Below are 22,704 nucleotides of genomic sequence, written 5' to 3' on the forward strand. Positions count from 1 at the left end.
GAAAACAGTAGGTGAAGGATCAGGAAACTTCTAGTGAAGATAGGTCATGGATACTTCGGGCTGCAGTTCTTAATTTACTTCTCATTGGCCATGACTCTTGATTGGAAATAAAATCCAAAACATCTGAAAGGCTGTTTTGAGGAATTACCCTGATGCACTAAGATTTAAATTCAATACTATGGGCAGTTCTGATCCAGATTTTATTTATGACTCAAATGCTCTCTAAATACGCTCTGGCTCAGATATGAGAGAGAGTCAGATTAAAAACTCTAGCATTAAACTACAATCAAATTATATTTTGCTTAGATAGTATCTTTGCATTTCCCAAATGCCCTAATTGGGGTTTTTTGGTGAATTGAGAACTTTACAAGGCTGTCATACAAGGCTGGCCCTGGGATAGAAATCAGAGATGTGAAATAATAATTGGGTTCATAACTTTCTAAGATAAATCAGGATTAGGATAAATCCTGCCTCACAGTCACAGTACAAAAGTGGCTTCTTTCCCCCTTAGTTTTGATAAGAAATGCCAAGACTGGTAAAGAATGTTCAGATAGCAAGAAAAGATACAAGAAGCAAATTTCAGGCTGTTCCACTGTGCTATTTGTCATTTCTACAATTATTCTGACGACAAAACGAAATGGATCCTGACAGGCAAACAAGGACCAAGAGTGGTTTTGGCTTAGCTAAATTACATAATATAATATATCAGTGGAATAAAGCACAGAAGGCTCTCCTTCTGCAGGAGAGAAGACAGACCCCAGAGTCTTCAACCAAATATACCCAACAACTTATTAAAATGCATATTTAAACATTATCTGCAGTTTTTTCTAGGTTTGAAAATGGAATTATTTCTCTATTAATGTTTATGAATATTAAAGAATCTATTTTACATTCTAGGTCAAACATAAGGCCCCAGTTTGCAGAAACAAGTACACATGACTTTAAAATGTATACCTTCACTCGTGTAACATCCTGCAAAGTCTGTCAGATGCTTTTGAGGTAAGTGTCAAAACAGCTGAAGCCTAAAAATTATATTACACTTGGGAAAAACAATGGGATTCAATAGACTCATCAAATTATTGGGTGGATTCTACCTTTCTTTTAAAGCTAGCAAGACTTAAATTCTACAAATAGCTGTATAATTCAGCATTAGCATGAATCCAAGTAATATGTTCAAATAGTAAACATTTCCCTCTTTTTGAGTGATAATTGTGTGCAAAATCAGTGATGTATTATTTTGTTTTGTAAAGTGTAATTTCTACTAGTAGCTGTTATATTGCTTTCTAAGTTCATTGCTTTTAAACTCATAAATGCTGCTTTTCAAATTGACCTTAAACAAAGAATTATTTTCCACTAAGGCCATTGAAAGCTAAGAAGAAAATGGGTTTTTTTTTTTTAAAAAAAAATACAAATGCTACATGACATGTCATATACTACATTCTTTGAGTCCAGAAAGATTCCAATAGTTGAATATTGTGCATTAAAAATACAGTACTGATTAAAAAGAATACTTAGCATTGTATTCCCCCTTGAGAGAAATATGCCTTTACAAATCTGGGATTGCAGGGTAGCTATACTATAAGAAAGCAGGCTAAACAAAATATTAAAATAGTAAGTGGGTGCAATTAAGCATGATTTCATTTGACTGAAAGAAAAATAGTACATCCGTGTCTATTATGATTAGATTACTTGAAAAGTATCCTATATTTTCCTACAAAATATATCCTGTAAAATATAAAGTCCTGCAAAAGCAATATCTACAGTAAAGTGTGCATATGACCCCACCGTTTTTAAACATGAAGCAACATATAATATTATAAACATACATATTATACAGTTGTGTTGTCATAATGTGTGAAGATAATGTGCAATAGTCATGAGCTCTGAATATATAGCAGCAATAAACTTCACTGAGCGATGTGTCATATGAGCAGCCTCTGCATAGTCACCACATTTATTGTGATTACACATCTCTCTCTCTCTCTCTCTCGCCATTAAAAGTAACAGATATCATCAAGAGTCTGAGGTTGCCACTCCTAACATCCCAGAGCTTTGTCTCAATACCAAGTCCAGGATTTGATCAACACTAAAATCAGATATACTGAGCAGAAAAAAAGTTTTGGAATGATCACACTATTGTGGATTGTTGACCTTCCAAAAATGTATGTGCTTAAGTAATCAATATCCATTAGATTTGCAAAAACAAACAAACAAAAAAGCATTGCTGGTTATTGGTATTCAGGGATTTATTACTATATAAGCATCTGGAAGTATATATGAATGCATTCTTGCCACACATATTAAACTGCTTCATATTTTAATGTTTGTTATATTATACCAATTGTCTTCTGATTTCCATACCGTTTTATATTTCAGGGGAACTTTTTATCAAGGCTACTTATGTTCGAAGTGTGGGGCTGGAGTCCACAAAGAATGTTTGGGAAGACTCGACAACTGCAGAGTTAATTTAGTTGGTAAGTCATCTGCATTGTTTGGAATTCTCTTTTAATTAGGTCATAAATTTGCCAGATTTAATTAAGACTTAATTTCCCTTAAGTTGTGTTTATTGTATTTTTGTGTTAATATATTTATAAATACTGCTATAATGGCTTTTGGGGAATCAGTACCTTTTGCAATTTACTGTGAAGCGAAGAGCCACTGGAATACCGTAAGGAGCTTCCAGGAATCATATAATTAGATCTAGGTATCTGATAGAACTTCCTATAATTCTCAAATTACAGCTCCCCCCTTTCTGATCTCTCATTGAAGAAATTTTGGAAGGGATTACTGTTGAGAGTGGTCACTGTGAGTATTCAGAAGTTTACTTGGAGGAATTTATAAATTGGAGAAGGCAACCGTTAATTATAGCTTATAATCATCATCATAGAGGCAGTTTGGTCTAGTAGTTAAGGTACCAGGCTAGAAAGCAGGAGACCATGATTTTTCAAGAGTCAACTGGACTTTCTGGTTTTTCTTTGAAGACATTTCACTTCTCATCAAGATGTTTCTTCAGCTCAGAGCACAAAGACCAGTTAGTTGCCTCTTGAAAAAGCACATTTGGGACAAGCACGACCTGGATGACTGAGAATCTCCATAGACAGGAGACCATGAGTTCTGGTCCCACCTTACACGTGAAAGTCAGCTAGGTAACTTTCACCTAGCCAGTCATAGACTGTTAGCTCATCCCACCTTGCAGGTTTGTTGTTATGGGGAAGTTGGAAGAGGAAGGTGTGTTGAGTATGTTCACCTCCTTGAGTTACTTGTAAAAATAATAAAGGCAGGATACAAATAAATAAATGGTCATCTACTTCCAAAACACATTATTGTTGTTGTTGTTGTTGTTGTTGTTGTTATTATTATTATTATTATTATTATAAATTATTTATTGATGTGTCAACAAGTACAAGGAACATAGACATAGACATGGACACACGAAATAAAATTGGCACAAATAAAAGGATATAAATAGGCAAAACATAGCCATAAACACATAGAACAGTGATGGCTAACCTTTTTGCCATCATGTGCCAGGAGAGGGGGGGGGGCGGGGGAGGGTTGCGCAACCCCCTCCCCCCTCCCCCCCAGCTCCTGGCACATGATGGCCTGGTAGGCCCGTTTTTCTTTCTTACTTGGTTCCAGATCCTCTCTGTGTATCTGGGAACGGCGAAAACAGCCTTTCCCACTCCCTTGGAGGCCCTACAGAGGCTGAAAAGGCCCATTTCCCACCTCCCGGTGGGACAGGAAGTGACATTTTTTGCTGTCCCCAGCCTCCAGAACCTCTCTAGGAGTCTCTAGGAGCCTCTCTAGGAGTCTCTAGGAGCCTCTCTAGGAGTCTCTGGAGGCCGGGGACAGGAAAAAACATCATTTCCTGTCCCACCGGGAGTGGGGAAATGGGCCCTTTGAGCCTCCATAGGGCCTCCAAGGGAGTGGGAAAGGCTGTTTTTGCCGTTACCAGATACATAGAGAGGATCTGGAGCCAGGTAAGAAAGAAAAACGGGCCTTCCCCACCCCCCCAGGCCCTCCAGAGGCAGGAAACAGCCTGTTTCTCTACTTCTGGTGGGCCCAGAAGGCCCGAAAATCAGCTGGCCGGTGCGCGCATGCGCCCCAGAGCTGAGCTGGCGTGCCCACTAATATGGCTCCGTGTGCCACCTGTGGAACGCGTGCCATAGGTTCGCCATCACGGACATAGAATGATTACATATAAATGGGGACAGTAGGACAGGGATGGTAGGCACGCTGGTGCGCTTATGCACGCCCCCTTAGGGACCTCTTAAGAAACATGAAAGGTCCACGGTAGACAGTTTAAGATAAAAGGTATGGGGATTAGAGAGACTAACAACAGGATCAGGTAGAGTGTTCCAGACATTTACTACTCTATTGCAGAAGTCATATTTCCTACAATCAAGATTAGAGTGAATTACATTGAGTTTGAATCTATTGATAGCCCTTGTGTTATTACAGTTGAAATTAAAGTACTCATTTACAGGGAGGAAGTTTTGATAAATAATCTTATGAACTAAGCATAGGTCGGAATAGTAGATAGTAGATTCTAGACATGACAGTGAAAGTGGCAGAAAGCAATTATATCCTTTTTGCCTTTATTTAATCTTCTCAAAAGCATCTGTTTGACCATTAAAGGAACATAAATGCTGGTTTAGATACTCCACTGTTCACAACCTTATGTGGAGGCCATTTGGAATTTTGAGTAAGCTTTTATTTTTTACTCAGATTACTGAAACCAAACATGGCAACTTAAATTTTTCACAAAGCCCTTCCAGCAGGTATACAGAATAATAGATCAACCTGTCTTCTGTTCATAATTTGATCATTTAAATAGGGCAGTTTTCTAATTTTAGAAAATCAGGTCAGAAGTTTTAAATAAATTGGAGAAGAACATCCTGCATCTTTGATGTTGTAATATGATAATTTATTCATTAATCCATGAAGTTGTCTGCATGTGATCTTTGCCTCCGGCAGTTGAATAGAAATCATTTAATTATTTCACCCATGATAGGACTTGAGAGAAAATCTGCAAACTTTTGTGACCAATTGATGAGGCAAATCACAGGACTGTACATTTTAATGTTGTGTAAGATAAGAAAGGATAAGTATTAGGAGTGTGCAAAATCTTTCCCCAAAATGACAGGTTTTATACAGTGGTGGGATTCAAATAATTTAACAACCGGTTCTCTGCCCTAATGATTTCTTCCAACAACCAGTTCACCAAACTGCTCAGAAAGTTAACAACCGGTTCTCCCGAAGTGGTGCAAACTGGCTGAATCCCACCACTGGTTTTATACCTGTCTGCTTTCTGTTTTGAGAGAATGGAGCTGTGTCATGCTTCCATAGCTGATCATCCTGTTTGGTAATTGCTAGTTAAGAATACTGATTTATTTTCCAGACTTGTATTGCTGTTTTGCAGAGAATATAGCAAGCAGCCAGATACTTGCATTTCATTATTTTAAAATAATGGGTTAATGCTCAAAATATAACTCAGTGAAATGCTACAGCTATCAATTCTGTATCAATCACTCATTCTGGTGATGAGACTGAAATACCCCCCCCCCCAATTCTCTGCACTGCCTTTCCCCAAACAGAGTAATGCTCTCTAGATAAGTTAAGTGCAGGATCCAGATTTTGCCAGCCAGCACGGCCATTGCTGAGAATTCTGGGAATTGAAGTCCACACATCTAGAGAGTGCTAGAGTCAGCTGTTCTCCCTTCATCATCAGTTGTAGGTGCTCCCTACAACTACACCTACGCTGTTACAGATGTTATGTCTGCCTTGTATGCAGCGTTATTCCTCTCTAGCATTCATCTCCATTGTTCAGTGATGCATTTCCTGCCTCTCTAGGATTTACCTCTATCTGCTCCTGTAAGGCACTTCCTGTTCCTGTTGGATGTATATACAGCTCAGCTGGGGCGAGGGCTCGCGTGCCTACGTTCGCCATCACGGGTATAGAGTCTCCTGTTTGTGCAGGAATTGGACTCCAAGGTCCCTTCCAATTCTGTTATTCTAGGAATTGATATGGAAGGAAGTTGCAAGCTTGCTGAGATTTAAGTTTCACTGCCAAACCTTTAGATGGTGAAAAAGCCTACTAATAATCTAGAAAAAGTCTACTACTATCTAAAGCACTAATAGATTTCTGTTTTGAGTGTCTGATTATTGATCCCTCTCCTGAAAAAATAACTTGACCTCCTAACAGTGATTATTATTTTATAAATATAAATGACATAACTGCCTGCAAAGGGGAAGTTAAAAAAATCTTAATTAGCACTGTTTAATCACACCTGTGTTCTGTTTTAGCAAGATAGATTTTGATTTCCTTCCAGAAAAACATTTATATAAGCACATAAGTCAGCAGGTCTGAAGACTGTATAGGGTGTGACTGTGAATATTTTTTTAAGTTAATGGAACTAAAGTGAATGGCAACACCTGGACACGTTCACTGAGTATAGCTTAGACCTGATTGCCTAAATTCTACCTTGTTAAAATTTAATTTGTAAAGTCCTTACTATATTAGATCAATAGTAAACTGCAGTTAATTTAATTGGAAACAGAATAGTAATTATGCTAAAAAAAATAGGAACTAGCGGTCCTGGTGGAAAATGTTACACCAATCCCTTTGCCTTTGTTTTCAAAGAATACGTAACAAAAAAATGGAAAAACACTCAGCTCTTTTGATTTTTAGGGTATTATGCAAAGGTAAATTTGAATTTTTTCCAGCAGACAGATGTAACCTCATAATTTCTTATGAGTGTGCACATATATTTCATTTAGATTTTACATATTTAGGTATTTTTTTGCGTTGAGGTTTTATATATTTAGGTATATTTTTAAAGCAGAAGTCAGCAGCTTTTTCATGTGGAACAAGACCTAAAAATACAATTTTGAAAAATGCTATGGATACCAAAAAATAATAATAAAAAAAATAAATAAAAAAGGAACATATCCAGCATACTGTTTGTTTTTAGAGTAAACAACAATATGCAAAGTGCAAATATGAAATAAAAAGGTGGTAAGCAACCGAAATTCAAAGTGTGAGGTAAGAAAATAAAAGAAAAGGCAATTTAATTAAATCTAATTTGCACAAACTCTTATTTGCTCTATCCTTTCACACCCATGCTTCTCAAACTTAGCAACTTTAAGATGTGTGGACTTCAACTCCCAGAATTCCCCAGCTAATACTGTTCCATATCTTTCTACCTTGAAAACCATCTTTGTTTCCACTGTGTCCCTGTGACAATTCAGTGTCTTTTTGTTTTTAAAGAGTCTGTTTTTCAGGATCCGAAGAACTCCATTTGATCACAAATTTCGCAGTCTTTGAATATTCCACTCTCACTCTTTAACTCTGAGACCAAACCAAGATACTCAGTGTTTCACCCTCAACATAATGCCAACCTCATTCATTTTGCATGATCCTTTCTTCTTGATCCTATCAAGAAGTTGTTTTGTTTTACCACATGCACTTTAGTTTCCTATTTCCACAGCATTCAGTTTATTTTTATATTTCTCCTGATGTGCCCCAATTCTCAATTCTTTTAACGAAAAGGAGCAAAAGCATTAAAAGCCACTTTGACTTCTTGGACGAACATTCATTTCTCACAAGAGACTACAGATAGTTCTCAACTTATGATCGTAATGGAACCTGTCCATAGTCGTAAAACAAGTCAGTCAGGTGACCATACCCCCCCCACCCCAAGTATCAGAAATTTGAATCTGGGTCGTTAGTAGTCCCAAGGTAATCCATTGTAACTTTGAATGGTTGCTAAGTAACCTGTTTAAGTCAAGGACTACCTGTACTAACTTCCAATGATCAGCATTTGTATGAATTCACCTTCCTTCCTCTATTTCCCTGTCTATAGTAAAACAAAGTACATAAATTCATCCACTTGCTCTAGTTTTCCCATCTACTTATGCATAATATGTGTACTCCATTTTGCCAAGGTCTTTGTAAAATGCAATGAAGCGTATGGATCTGAAAATTAATATACCATGTTAGCAACCATTTATTGAAAATCAGTTTGATTCTCAGCAGCATGGGAAAAGCCCACTTAAAAAACATGCAAGACTGTTGACTCCCCAGGTTTGATTCTCCTATCCTTCTAATCAGAATAGCTCTCTTTAACTATAAATTAATTACATCCAAAAGTTTTTAAGAAAGCGAGGTTTGTGTGTACCTTGTGTTCATATACTTTGCATTATGACTGTGAGCTTGATTGAAATCTTTTGACTCCTAGACACTCAACTCATCAGCTTATGCTGACAGTTTTTACAGTCTGCTCATGAGGAACAGCTGTCTGGAGTGCAAATGGGCGATCCCACAACCTCACCTTTATCTGAAAAGATTGTGCTGACTAGAATTCACTATCTCTCATTACGATCTTCCTGTAGACATAAGACCCATTTTTCACACATCAGTGGTGGGATGCATCAACAAGATTTGTAGGTTCTTAAAACCATTTTGCATAATAGTCTACTTGGGGTCGGTTTTTCAGTTGTGCAATGGAAAGAAGAAATTTCTGGATAACTGCCTAAAATTAAACAATCCTAGCTTGTGCATTACAACATCTCTCTTGTCAAATTAGGAGAATCATATTTCATGTTATGAGAAGCTATTCAAATAAAATAAAGGGCATGTCCACTCATGTCTTGAATTGTGTGTTACTTTTGAGTGCATATTAAAATGTTCTAATTTGAAGTTCGTTGCTCATAAGCCATTTTATGATGCATATATAATCCAGCTCTCTCTTGCTTTTCCCCTTATTCTTAAAGTATATACCATCTTGTGAAGTAAACCAGTTTTACCATAGTATAATAGGGCTGTGTTTTCTAAAAAAAGGAGAGAGCTAAGCACCATTTCATGATCTTTTAAGAGCTTGATTATTTTTATTTCGTAATATTAATTATGATAGTTTTCAATTTGATTTTGTAAGAAATATTCGCAAATATGAACTTTATATTTTACTTTGTGGTTCCTCTACATTTTTAATATTGCATTTCAAAATATATCATGCAGAACACTGCTTGTTCTGTTTTCTTTTTTTATAAAAAAATTCTGCAATATTTTAATTCCAGTAGCTTCCTTTTGATTATCTATCTAGCCATCCACATAGCTATCTGCAGTGACTAGTTCATATATACATATCTATCACATGATTTCTTATGATTCATTGATTCAAAATTTGATGAGTCAAAATGAATGTAGTGAACTGGCTCAGATTAAAACAAATAGTGGCTAGGATATAAAAAAGCCTTTCTGGATCAGAATTACAGCTGGAGGATCTCGGCAATAACTTAAATCTTTCTTCCCCCATATCAAATCAGGATTCCTTTAGAGGAGAACTATAATTTGATAAATGCAAATGAGTGTCCTTGAATGTTCAAAGCTCATCCAGCTGGTTTTTGGATCTAGAATACCCTGTTTCCCCCAAAATAAGACATCCCCTGATAATAAGCCCAATCAGTCTTTTGAGCGCATGGCAATAAGGCCAAGCACTTATATTTCACAAAAAAAAAAAAAAAAGACAGGGTCTTATTTTCGGAGAAACACGGTAGTATTTTTGAAGTTAAAAGAAGAAATATGAACATTCTTGTTTATAGGACAAGTTTTGTAATGTTTCATTCACATGTGCCAATCACTTACTGAATCTACTGTCTAAGACAGTGATTGTTTGTTTGTTTGTTTGTTTTATTAGATTTATATACCGCCCTACTCCCGAAGGACTCAGGGCGATGAACAGCCACAAAGTAAAACACATAAATACAAAATTTAAAAGCAGAATAAAACCGAATTAAACAATTTGGCCCAAAACAAATTTAAAACACCCCAATAATTTAAAAACAGATTAAAATGTATATTGTAAAAAGAATAAAGAAAAAAAGGGAAAAATTAGGCCAGGCCAGCTTGGTGGAATAAAAAGGACTTGAGAGCGTGACGGAAAGTGTGCAGATCCGGGATTGTCATATATATGTGGATCAGTCCAAAGCTCTTTCAATATTCGGCTTAAGACAGGCTAGGATTTGGTATGTTTTGTCTATCAGAGAAATGTGCACAAAATATATGCACATTGTGTAATGAAAAAACTCCATATAAGTCTTACATCAGAATGAGAAATCAATGTAATATAATGTAATAATAATACTAGACATATAATAATATATTCTGGATATAGTTTTTTGGGAAGAAGAAACTGCAATTGCTCTATGCTAAAGTCAGGATTCAAATCACTGTATACTTTTAAAACTGGAAAATGTTCACCTCTGTAAGTTTCTGCAGACTTTTGAGTGTTTCAGAGATTTTAGGCAATCTATTGGTTCAGAAAGCTGTGTGTCATGGAGTTAAGCATAAACCCAGCACTTTTTATAGCTGTTCAGTGCTGCCTGACTTGAGCCAATAAAAGTAAACACAGTTGCAAAATAACTAGCTGAGCCTCAGGGTTGTTGGAGCATAAAACAGGTTATCAGCTAGCAAAACAAAGTCGTTCTGTGTACTCTCACTGTATCCCTGAGCTAGGGATTATTGTTGTACAGTGAGCGTTCTGTCACTGACCATGCCAATTTTTACATTTGTTTCAGAACATGGAACCCTGAAACATGAGGTAAGTGTGCCTTTTCTTTCTTTCTTCTTTTTTTGATTTGATACAGTATTTGTTGTGGATATGATCAAAATGCCTCCTTTTTCATATCTGTCTTTTAGCCCTGACAGAAGGTAAGAGGTTTTTTTAAGACTATATGATGATTTCTGAAGGAAATCCTTCAGAATGCACTCCTTGCATTAATCCTAGATTAAAAAGAGAAACAAAGGATCGAACTGCTTAAAATGAAACATTGTTAAATTATATTGATTTGAAATTGAAATCCTGCATGTTCTTCATCCATTTTGGACCATGTTTTAACAAGTATTGCAGGTTTTGCATAATTTTCTTCCAAACATTTTCAGCGTACAGGAGATTAACAGAAAGCACGTAGCAAGAAAAAACAAAGTAAATTCACAAGTAAGGGCTAGTCCATGATGCAGCAGGAGAGTAACGTGGTCTAAATTTCCAAGATATATTTATATAGAATTTAATGAATAAGTACAATCCTCTGCCATTCTCAATTGGTGAGCAATAAATTGAGCAGCAAAATGCTGATTTTATAAAGTTGTCTAAGAATTGCTTAGCAAATGTAAACACTTTGACTGAATGATCATGGTAAGTGACATTTGTTCTATGGGAAGTTAATTTCAGGACAATGGATCATTTGGGGAGTTTATAAAAAGAAGCTAGGGTGGTTATTGTTACACTGTGTGCGGACTACAGTGCGTTAATTGTGTAGTTTCCTTCTGAATATAGCTCTAAAATATAAGAATCTGAAATTAATTGGGAGCAATGAAAAGACAAGCGGGACTCGATTACTTAACCATTCATTTTTTTTTTTAATCTTGCTTTTATTAAGAGCAACATTTATAATTTTTGAAGTGTACTTCATTCACTTGTGGAAAGAACTTTGGAACTTGAATATTAAGTTTTTGATTTCAAAATACAGATCTCTATCAAACAGTGTTTGCCTTAAACTCTGCAGTGAAGTGGCAACTATTAAGAATTGACCATTAATCTGAGAGCAAATTAAACTTGTTCATAGAACAATATTTTCTTCCTCTCTTTGGGGGGAAATAATTTGTGTTTGCTTTGCATAATATTCTCTGTGAAGCCATGTTATTCATCAGAGGAAACCACTGATGGACAGGTTCAGCACAGCTGCAATAGCACTAATGATAAAATTGCTGTACAGGTAGCATATTATGGAATGGGAATGATCAGAAATCGGAAAGCTTTGAGGGAGTAGAAAATTAATCATTCACCAATTATGAAGGGTAGGACAGCCTGAGTATATTTGGCACTAGAGTACAGAGTTTGCCAGCTACCCATTCAGTTTTACAGTTGCAAAGTGAATTTCAGGAAATGATGATATTCATGGGCCTAAATTGTAATTTACTGATTCCTATTAGAAGTAATAATTGCTTAGTAAACCATCTCAGTCTAAGGTTAAGGGCACAAATATAAGACTACACTGTATTTCTTGGGAAAATATATAATGTCAAATTTAAAGTCATTGTTGGCAGAGAGAAATTGACTACAATATATTTGTAGTATATGCTTGAACTTACTTTCTTTATGACCTTTCAAGCATTTGGCAATGAAATTAAGGCTGTTCATTTTTCTTTTTGTTGGAGTGTCCTAGCACCCTAAATACATATATGCCAAGCTCCAGGGTAGAACACAGTTAATTAGGTTTTAGAGAAAGTCTTGTCATTTTTTAAAAAGCGGGTCTAAACTTTAACTGTCTTTATTTTCAACTGGAAAGTTTGTGGACCAATTTTAAAAGTGAGTTAAAAAGTGAAAGAAATTAAAATATGCAGGTTTTTTTTTTTTAAAAAAATTATGTGTCTGGAATGGAGTGACATCTGTCCCATGAAGTTCCTGAATGATTTTTTATGCCCAGTCCTACTTGGGTTGCTAGGAAAAAAAAGCCAATCCTTTAGTTTTTAATTGAATTTGATTTACATGTATTCTTAGAAATAAAATTAAATACTAAAATTAAATGCAGTTCATATGACTACACAGTAGTAGAAATTAGATTTGTTCTGTACTTGAAGTTGTCTGGGAAGTTGCAGCTCTGAGCTGAATGAAGGCAGGGTTTTAAAAGGTGTTTTGGAACGTATTTTTTCTTCCATCCAATCTTAATATGGAGATTATGAAAGATTTTTCTAATACTGTGTCTTCTCAGTAACTTACCTTATGTACTATGCAAATAATAAAAGTCCCCAATTTTGGCAGTCTTATAGATTTCTTAAAAATGAAAGATAAATTACCTTTATTATAACTGCATTTTTCAAAAGTGCTCTGTTCTTTTATGTAGTTAGATAGAATGTTTCTCTAAATGAAAATGATAGCTTTTGAATCTCTGCTTTTAAGAGAAAACTGTGTGTTTTAGGAAATCAAACACATTTTGGAAGGATCACAGTCATGCAAGAAAGTTACCTATATAGAATAATTGATACTTCCTCTATTTTTCATTTATCTTCTCTATAAAAACTATCAAATATAAAGAGATCCTGTTTTTTAATATTGTTTTTTCTTTTCTTTTTCTTCTTCTTTTCTTTTCTGGGCAAGATTGTGTCTGTTCTTCTCCATAAAACCAAACATTTTTCATATGTTCCTTCCAACTACAGTACATCATTACTGCATACTCATTACTGCAGTGACCTTTTAATATGCTAAGTCCTCTTTTATGGTGAAAACATGTTCTTGATAGAAGGTGAACTTTGTAATTGCTGTTCAAAAGTTTTACACACATTCAAACATTAACTATAATAACATACATATACATTTTAGAAACAATTGATATTTTTGTGTGGCTTTGTACAATAAAGCTTGAACTGTTGCATGGTAGGATGAAGTTATACTGCTTCAGGTAGCACCATGGAGGCGGAATAGGACAACTTGCTGAGGCCAACTCACCATACCCAACTCACTGTAGCCAACTCACCATGGTCAACTCATCGTGGGACAATTCATTGGGGTCAACTCACCATGGTCAACTCACCGTAGGACAACTTGCCATGGCCAACTTGCTGCCAGACAATTTAACAATTCAGTTTAATTATTTAAAATAAATAATGCATTATTTTAATTTTTGTCATTCACATTTCATTCTGTCCTTCCTTTGGCATCCTTTCTTTAATGATTCTATTCCACAATTTCTTTGATATTAGTGCAACTCTTGTCCCGGAGCAAGTTGTCCAGCGAATTGGCCATGGCGAGTTGTCCCATGGCAAGGTGTCCCACGGCAAGTTACCTATGGTGAGTTGCCTGTGGCGAGTTGGCCATGGCTGATTGACATAGACCTCTATGGAGGAGGCTAATCAACAATGGCAGAACTGGATGGTTTGAATGGGGCAACAAAGCTTTTACAATATGGATGCTAATATAGTAGGGGTGATGCAAGAGTGTTTTTGAATTCTGTTCCAGGCATACCTTTCCCACCAGTCAGTTAGAAGTTGACGCAGCAACTTTTAATACTAAGCTTTGATTAGTAAAATGTTAAAAAAAAAACAATATTTATAAACGGTCTGAAGGCATTTCTTTCAGTTCAGAAGCAGCTCTAGATCTGGTTTAAAGTTCATTGAGTGGCTTTTTTTTTTGGATCTGAGATGACGAGCTTCAATGTTCCACTTGCAGTACTGCTCTGGAGGATTTTTTTAAGAATATATGTCTCCTTTCCAAGCACTTCACCAACATGCAATCAAGGGATAAGTGCTCAGTTGCAAATTGTTCAAACAGTATCATTTCAATTTCAGAATTTGCAAGACGTTTTAAATGTAGGACAAATGGTAGCTTTGCAGCAATCACGTTGCAGCAATCAAGAAGTTCTTGTAAACAACTATGCATGAAACTTTAGGAATGTACAGGCCTTCAAGGGCGTGTTTCACTTCAACAAAGAAGAAAACAAAGCACACCTGAAACTGTTTCATGAAACATCATGTGCTTTTGCAGCTAAGGGTGAAGCAAATGGCTGCATTGCTTCATTTCACTCTGCTTGGCTGATCTTCACAGCCTCCTACAGCTTCCTGCATTTGCATTGGTGAGATGAATTGTACCACTTGTAGCAGGAAAGAAGAATTGGTGCTGCCTCTGCAGGCCAAAACACCTTGAACTGAAAATGTGAATGTGGAGAGCATTAGCAATTCTTTTTTAGTTCCTTTATTTTATGGAATGAAGTAAATGATGAAGGACATATATACTGATTCAACTATACATTTTTTTCACATGTTCTTTTTTGTTAGCTGAAGTTACGTGAATTGACTTGTAGAGTTCTGGTCATGTTCTTAGCGTTTTTTTTGGTCAGCAGAATTGAAGAAAATCTCAGGTCAGCATAAGACTGGAAGATTTGGGGGTGGAAACACCAGTGTGAAGTAATGGTGCTCTAATTGAATAGAATTTACATGAAAAGAGGAACTATTTCTATTTTAGAAAGTAATCTCTTAACTGATGTGTCTTTAATTACACAGAAACGACTGAATGGACTTCGAAAGAGTTCCAGGCATATGGACTCAGGTTTGTTTGAGTGTTCTTTTTCTGATACTTTTTTTTTAAAAAAATTGCTAATAAAAGCTGATGAGACTGGAATTGATTTGTCATATTATTGCCCTGTTTTTTGACTTGCTTCCTACTCAAGGACTTTTCGTACATATTTTCATAAGCAGACTGCAGAGATGTAATTTGCTGTGGGTTCTAACCTCATGCATGTTCCAGACCTGGCAAGATAACAAAATAGCGTATGGCTACATTTTAATATTTCTTTGATATAGTGTTATAGTAATGTTTTTATTTGCCCAGAGTAACAGGTTGCATGTAACTCTCTGATAGTCAGAATAGGGGTTTTTTTTTTAGGTTTCTGATGTTTTTAAAGAGCCAGAAAGGATGCAGTAAGCAGTAGCAGAAGGTAATAATTCACTACCACCCAAATCTCTCCTTCCCCCTAAAACTGGATATTTCCCATTGGGGCAAAAATAAAATCATGTTATGATATATGCTATATATTGGATTTGCCCCATAAACCTCGCCAAACTAGATTGTTCCTGCCAAATCTACTAAGGTTTCACCTTTTTAAAATTTTATTTATTTATTTATTTATTCATTTTGTCAAGAACGTGTTAGGTAATAAGTATAAGCATGGATTGGATACATAAAATAGATACAAATAGAGGAAACATTAGGACAGGGACGGTAGGCACGCTCGTGCTCTTATGCACGCCTTATCCCTATGCAGTGAGAAACAAAAATGCTGAATGTTATATAGCCCAGCCTTGATTTAGAGTAGAGGTTATTTAGATAAAACAGGAATTCTTATCAGCCTATATCTAGTAACCTACAGCTAGTACAATGCTTTTTCTTCTTCTTCTGTGGCATTTACATCCTGCAGGGACTTGGGGCAGTATTTCCAATTTCATCCTTGCAACTTGTTAAATTGAGAGGTTCAGATTGCCCCATCCAGTCAGTGAATATGGTTCTCTAATTCTGCACTGAGGGTTTCATTGATCAGTTTAGTACTATTACAACTGCTCTGCTGCAGCAGTAGAAATTTTTGACATATCAGGCATTTCAGCAGTGAGAACGCTTTTTTTTTTTGACTGATACTTTTTAATCTTGCTGAATTCTATACCTTAGATTCAAATAAGCCTCGAGGCTTCTAATTACACTCCGGTGTTTTCAGTGGTTCAGTCATATGACTAATTAAACTCCAGATACATCTTGTTGCTTTGTTTTTCTTTTTTAAAATGTGCTCTTAAACTAGGTTTACATTCCTAAAGCTTCTGGGCTATTGGTTAACTCTCTCTCCCCTCTTAAATAGAGAAATCAATTTTAACCTTGGAGTTAATCTTAGGAACTATGTGTGTTCTTAGTTATTGCTGTTTCACCCTGGAGGCTGAAGATAGTAAGAATCTTGAGATGTGACTCCCCAAGCAAAATTCAGTTTAATCGCTGCTTAATCTATATAAATAAAAATGTAAATGTCCGTTTGTACATAACCGCACATGAAAAACATTGGAAAACTTTGAAAGACATTGACAAACATTGAAAAACAGCGCCATCTGCTGGAGGTAAAACCAACATGGCAGCCTCCCAGCCCTGATTACGCTCAACAGATTTCTGCTTCTTATATTTAGACTCTCCATATTGCTTCCAAGAAACTGTGCATTTGGAAGGCAGAGACGCCCGAGGGCCATATCCTGCCACCAGGCTCGGCAGGTAGGCAGCCGGCTCCCCACCGGGAAGCCCTCGCAGCCGGCGCTTCTAGGGCTGGGCGTGGCCCGCCCGAGCCTGGCTCCCCCTCCCCTGGCCACCCCGCAAACTAGCCTCACCCGCCACTGCTGCCCATCCCCCTCGCCAGCCGCTCTCGGGGCTCCTTCCAAAGAACACCTGGCAACGAGGCTGCCTGGGTCCGCCGAGTGGGAACCCTCCGTCCCTCGCCTGGCCTGAATTGCGCCTGGTCCAGCGCTACCACGGGCCCCAAGGTCAGAAAGATCAGCCACTAACCGGTGCTATGCGAATCCGGTCGGTGAGCAGGAGATGCAGGCAACTGAAGCCTCGGGGTCGCCTTTGACCAGCACCGCCTTTGATTCCCAGGTGGGCACTCTGGCAGTTCATGGAGCCTACATGAAAATTTCGGCCTCTGGCAGAAAAGGGGCTCCGGGGAGGCTTCAGGGGACAGAAACGGGCAGGAGGGAGGATGGCCGGCCCTCCTTCGTTTCGCCTGGAAGAGCAAGGGATTTAAACATTCCCCTGCCCTTGGCAGGCAGGGGAGGAGAACTGCGCAGCAGGGGTCCAGTGGCGTGTGCGTGGCTCCTAACTTTGCCGCTTTCTTCCTTCGGGTGGGAAGCCCCAAACCAGCCTCGAACCCCCACCGCACCCCCTCCCTCCCTCCCTCCCCTTCCCTTCCCTTCCCTTCCCTTCCTTTCTCTGCTATGCGTCTCCCCATCAAGCCCCCAGAGAACATCTGTGTAGGGAGGATGGAAGGGGCCCCTGAGTTTCTGCTGTGGTGCGGAGAGCTACAAAGGCCTGGCCTGAAAAGGTAAGGGCGATGGCGGAGGATGCAGAAGAGGCCAGGCCAGAGACAGAGATAAACAGAGAGAGAGGGAGAGAGAGACATAGAGAAATACAGAGAGACGGGGGTGGGGGAGAAACACATACAGAGATACAGAGAAAGAAGGTGGGAGAGAGAGAGACAGACAGAGAGAGATACAGAGAGGGGGAAGAGAGAGACAGAGATAGAGAGGGGGAAAGAGAGACACATAGAGATATGGGGGAGAGAGAGAGATAGAGAGATACAGGGGGGGAGAGAGACAGAGATACAGAGAGGGGGATAGAGAGACACATAGAGAGATACAGGGGGAGAGAGATACAGAGGGGGGAGAAAGAGACAGATACAGAGAGAGGGGGAGAGAGACACATATAGAGAGATACAGAGGAGGGGCAGAGAGAGAGACATAGAGAGATACAGAGGGGGGAGAGAGAGAGAGACATAGAGAGATACAAAGAGAGAGGGGGAGACAGAGAGGGAGGATTTTGTGGTTCCCATTGTTTTTTAGCAACCGGTTCTCGCCCTAATCACCAGCTGGGTAGGCGTGGCTCGGGGACTGTCATGTGACTGATGAAAGTGAGTGGCCGAGTTGGCCACGCCCACCAAATGTTCATGGAGAGTTTGGAACTTCAGCCTCGCTCTTTTAGCCCAGCAGAAGCACCAGACTGGGCCACAGCAACGCATGGCCAGGTACAGCTAGTACTAAATAATTTCTTATAGTTTATAAACAGCTATTTTGAATGCAGTTACCAGGAGTGTGTTTATACACACTGATTTTATGTCTCCTGAGGAAGATTTTATTTTATTTGTTTCATTATTAAATTCATAGCTTATTTTTTAATCAAATTGTCCCATAATGTAAATACAGCAAACTACAATATAATAAAATCAAACAATAACAAACCAATATAAATACAGAATCAGGTAAAATTTCATGAAAAAGCCTCTGAAAAGATAACTACTACAGTATATTTGCAAAGCATAAATAAGTACAACAGAGTCTAACGTCCATATCTTAAATATTGGTATTCTGATTCTTCTGAAATCATCTTCAAGGAAGGAGTGGATAAAATGATTAAAAGGCAAAAAATGTAGAGGGATCGAAACAATAATCCTACGTCATTTAGTACATAACTGATCCCATACAGAGAAGACCAAGATCAGAATGGTTTTAGACATGGTTGGGCTTTTACAGATTTTACTTTTGATATGAGGAACAACAATACCAAAAACAAAATTGCCATGAATTTGGTCCAAATGGCTGTCCACATTTTGTAGTGGCAGCTGTTGGGTATCCTGGTGCTTCCAGATCAGAGGTGGGTTTCAGCAGGTTCTGACCAGTTCTGGAGAACCGGTAGCAGAAATTTTGAGCAGTTCAGAGAACCGGTAAATACCATCTCTGACCTGCCCCCATCTATTCTCTGCCTCCCGATCAGGTGATCAGGAGGAAATGGGGATTTTGCAGTATCCTTCCCCTGGAGTGGGGTGGGAATGGAGATTTTACAGTATCCTTCCCCTGCCACACCCAACAAGCCATGCCACGCCCAACAAGCCACACCCTCAGAACTCGTAAAATTTTTTGAAACCCACCACTGTTCCAGATGTATTGGTTTTCAGTCCCATCAGCCCCAACAGGTAGGGCCAATGAATGGAATTGTAGGGAGTAAAAAAACACACATCAGGTTACCAGGTTATAAAGCAGCATGTAAAGAATTGGGATTGGTGTCTGGCGATGGATGCTGTCTTTTTTCTGCTCATAACTGATAGAAATGTGGAGTCCTCGGTGCTCTCTGAGGTTTCGTACACACACACTCAGGAAAAGATGTTTCAAGGAGTGGGTGGGATTCAGGACCCCTTTTATCCCCAAAGTCCTTGCTTTGTTCTTGTTGGTTGGACTTGGGGAGGGGCTTCCCATGTGCTCGGGCCCAACTTCCGATTCAGGTGCCATTTTTTTCTTTTTTTCCTTAACAATTTGGTTCCTTCCTACTTTCCCTGACAGAGCTTTTCCCGACTTTTGTCCACCCTGTTTATGTGCTTGCTTTATCTTTAGGTATGGCATCTTAGGCCTAGTCTCACAATAATTCCTTAAATTGCATATTGTTTACTGCTTGATTGTTGACCTGGTATTAATTGTGATGATAATCTCAGTTTAGATCATTGTTGATTGCTGGGGACGAGGTGTTCTGGTCATTTTGTTTCCATTTTAGAGTTTTAATTGTCTCTTTTGAATGATATGTAAATGTTGTTTACCTCTGTGCCTGTTGATGGTTAATTTGTCTGAGTGTCAAGGTTCCAGGAATTCCTAGCATTTTTGGATTTCGCTTGGTCTATGGTGCACACAATTTCCAAATTGAAACTATGGTTTCATCTGTCCATGTGTATCCATATATAAACATAAATAGAGAACACACTCCACTCCCTTCTAGTACTTAAGAAGTTAACTAGTTTGGTAATGAAAGCTCTGCAAGTAAACAACCAAAATTAGAGAGATCAATGACTCTACAGTTCAACCCTGAGCTACAAATAATTTCTTCTATTGATGGTAATGTTTGTCTTGTCAGGGATTCTAGTTTCATATCTTTCTAAAAAGTAGTGTTGAACTTGGTTGAGTAACACGCACTTCTTGCCTTTCATCTAAATCAGCATTCCTCAAACACAAATATTTTTCAGATATTTGGATCATATTTCCCATTAACCTTTTGTATAACTGCAGATTGGGGAAGCCTGGGCTGAATAAATAAATAAAAGCATCCGATATTTTTTCTTCTTTAATTCTATTAAAAGAAAAAAAAGTCATGTGCTTTACAGTAATTGTGCAGGTGGTGTTTTTTTTCTTAGCTCCATTTTATAAATTCTTTTTCACAATTTAATTACAAGGGGTTTCAGTCCATGACAAGTTATGAGTTGTTAAATGCTTCTAAATGTAGCAACCTGAGAATATTTGCGTTTAATTTTAAAATGGGGTTTCGGTTTAGAATCAATTACTTGAAGAAAAATCTTCTCTCTGCAAGAAAAAGAGATTGATATTATATTCCTACTATTATGGGCTTGTTTGCATGGGAGCAGCCTCCTACCTGTTTTTTTAATGTCAAATATGGAATATTTTGGAAGAAATAGGGCTTCTTCATTGTTTTTGATACTCTTTTTCTCTCCAGAGAGCCCTAATATTTTGCTATAAATTAATGAATGAAACAGCATTCTGGAAAATATAAGTTTCCAGTGCCATTTCAAACTTTTATGCCAGGGAGGATGAATCTTCTGTGTACCTAATTGGATAGAATAATGGGAATCATTGGTCTGATTTTCCATCTCTTTGCATGTAGCTAAAAGCATTCCTTTTTTAGAAGCACAGTACTGGTTCAAGTTGGTTGTGCAAATTAAAACCAACAAAACACAACTGTTTTCCAGATTCCAAAATTATGAGAAGAGATCTAATTTGGCATATCACCGAAATGTTATTGGATGATGCAATAGATCACATTTTGGTGTTGCTTCTTTTAGATCAGGGGTGTCAAACTCACGTCATCATGGCGGCGTCACGTGATGTATTGGCACTTTCCCCCCTTTCGCTAAATTGGGCATGGGCATGGCCAGCGCGTGCCGCATCTGGCTCGCAAGCCGCAAATTTGACAGCCCTGTTCTAGATGGATTCTCTATCTACTGTTGGAATTGGACAGAAAATGAAGTGCCCCAGTTATCAGATTGCTTTTAATCAAATAAATCTATTTGGTTCTTGAGATTTTTGTCTCCACATTACTTGATTCTATTACATCCAAAACATCTAGTTACTCTTTATTTCCTTGTTCTAAGCACATTATTCTTAAATCAAGTTATATATAGTTTGACAATGTTATCATTAGTCTAAATTATGTTTTACTTGATTCTCTGATGTCCAAAAAGTATTGATATTTCTTTACTTTAAATTTGCGTTTTGAAACACAAATTTTAATTTGTTTTTAATTTATTGGGGTGTTTTTAAATCTGTCTTCGGCCAAATTGTTTAATTCGGTTTTATTCTGTTTTTAAATTTTGTATTTATGTGTTTTTATCTTGTGGCTGTTCACCGCCCTGAGTCCTTCGGGAGTAGGACGGTATACACATCAAATAAACTAAACTAAACTAAACTAAACTACTGAATTTGTGCTATTGCTACAACGGAATTCTGGCCACACAGATCCATGCCAATAATTATTCATGATGTAAACATGCCTTTATTCCAAAAGATGTTATTATAGTTGGCATGATTCTTGGTTTTAATCCTTCTATGTCTCCGTTGCATTTTTTGTTTTATGAAAATTACAAGAAGTGCTGAATCAAATCAGATCCAGATTACCTCCCATCATTAGGTTGAGCCTTTAGGTTAGAAGTTACATTGTGTGTGCCCAGTGATTGCAGCTGGAGGCTTAGATGACTCAGCAGCTGTTAATGAGCTCTGTTGTTTTCTCATCTGATGTGCTGATTTTCCATCAAAGTACTTGTTTAATGCTTGTAAGTATCACATGAACTACAGTCTTTATGCCAGCTTCAGAGCCTCTGCCCAAACAAATACATTAACTATTAGTTGAAGACAAGAACCAGCATGCCTTATCCCTGCTAGTAACTTTTGGAAAAGCTCTTTATTACTAGATGTTTTGCCTTCAAGTTTTTTATTTCCAGTTTTAGTTCAGTAGTACACATGAGACGGTAGAAAGATCCAGATGTTTCAAAGATCCCCAGTTCCAGAATTGTAGGAGGGCTATCTTAACCTTTTATCAGTTTGCATGTTAAAAGCTATCAGCGCATATTATGCAAGTTGTAGGAGTGTCATATCCACTGTTATCAAAGTCTTGGGAACGCATCCCTCCCTATAATTTGATTTGAAACTGAGAGCAAACAACACTTGACCCAGTTTCCTTAATAAAGGGAAAGTGAAAGAAGGAAGAGTTGTGCAAACCCACTTCGTATTTAGATGTGGATGAATCTTGTAGTAGCGTAGGTTGGCTTTGGTCTAAGAGACTTGCATTACGGTTTGGTTTTCTATAAATCCCTGTTAATAGAACTTTTTGACATATAGGTTGATGGCCTGAGGTTCAAGGC

At 37.8% G+C, this 22,704-nt stretch overlaps 1 protein-coding gene across 3 annotated transcripts in view; it reads left to right on the top strand.

The window, feature by feature from the left end:
* Nucleotides 1–22,704, top strand: part of VAV3 (vav guanine nucleotide exchange factor 3) — a 181,596-nt gene that overhangs the window by 117,473 nt on the left and 41,419 nt on the right. For 2 of the 3 annotated variants that reach the window (XM_070939336.1, XM_070939338.1), the window contains exons 16-19: nt 898–999; nt 2,377–2,474; nt 10,579–10,601; nt 15,056–15,101. In XM_070939336.1, the coding sequence (XP_070795437.1) occupies nt 898–999; nt 2,377–2,474; nt 10,579–10,601; nt 15,056–15,101 (269 nt within the window). Of the gene's footprint in view, nt 1–897; nt 1,000–2,376; nt 2,475–3,883; nt 3,910–10,578; nt 10,602–15,051; nt 15,102–22,704 lie in introns of all 3 variants that reach the window. The other variant, XM_070939337.1, reaches the window with a different exon arrangement.

Source organism: Pituophis catenifer, unplaced genomic scaffold (assembly GCF_029215685.1).
Source record: "Pituophis catenifer annectens isolate HBS135680 unplaced genomic scaffold, rPitCat1.0.hap2 SCAF_3, whole genome shotgun sequence".
In the NCBI taxonomy this organism is placed as follows: domain Eukaryota; kingdom Metazoa; phylum Chordata; class Lepidosauria; order Squamata; family Colubridae; genus Pituophis; species Pituophis catenifer.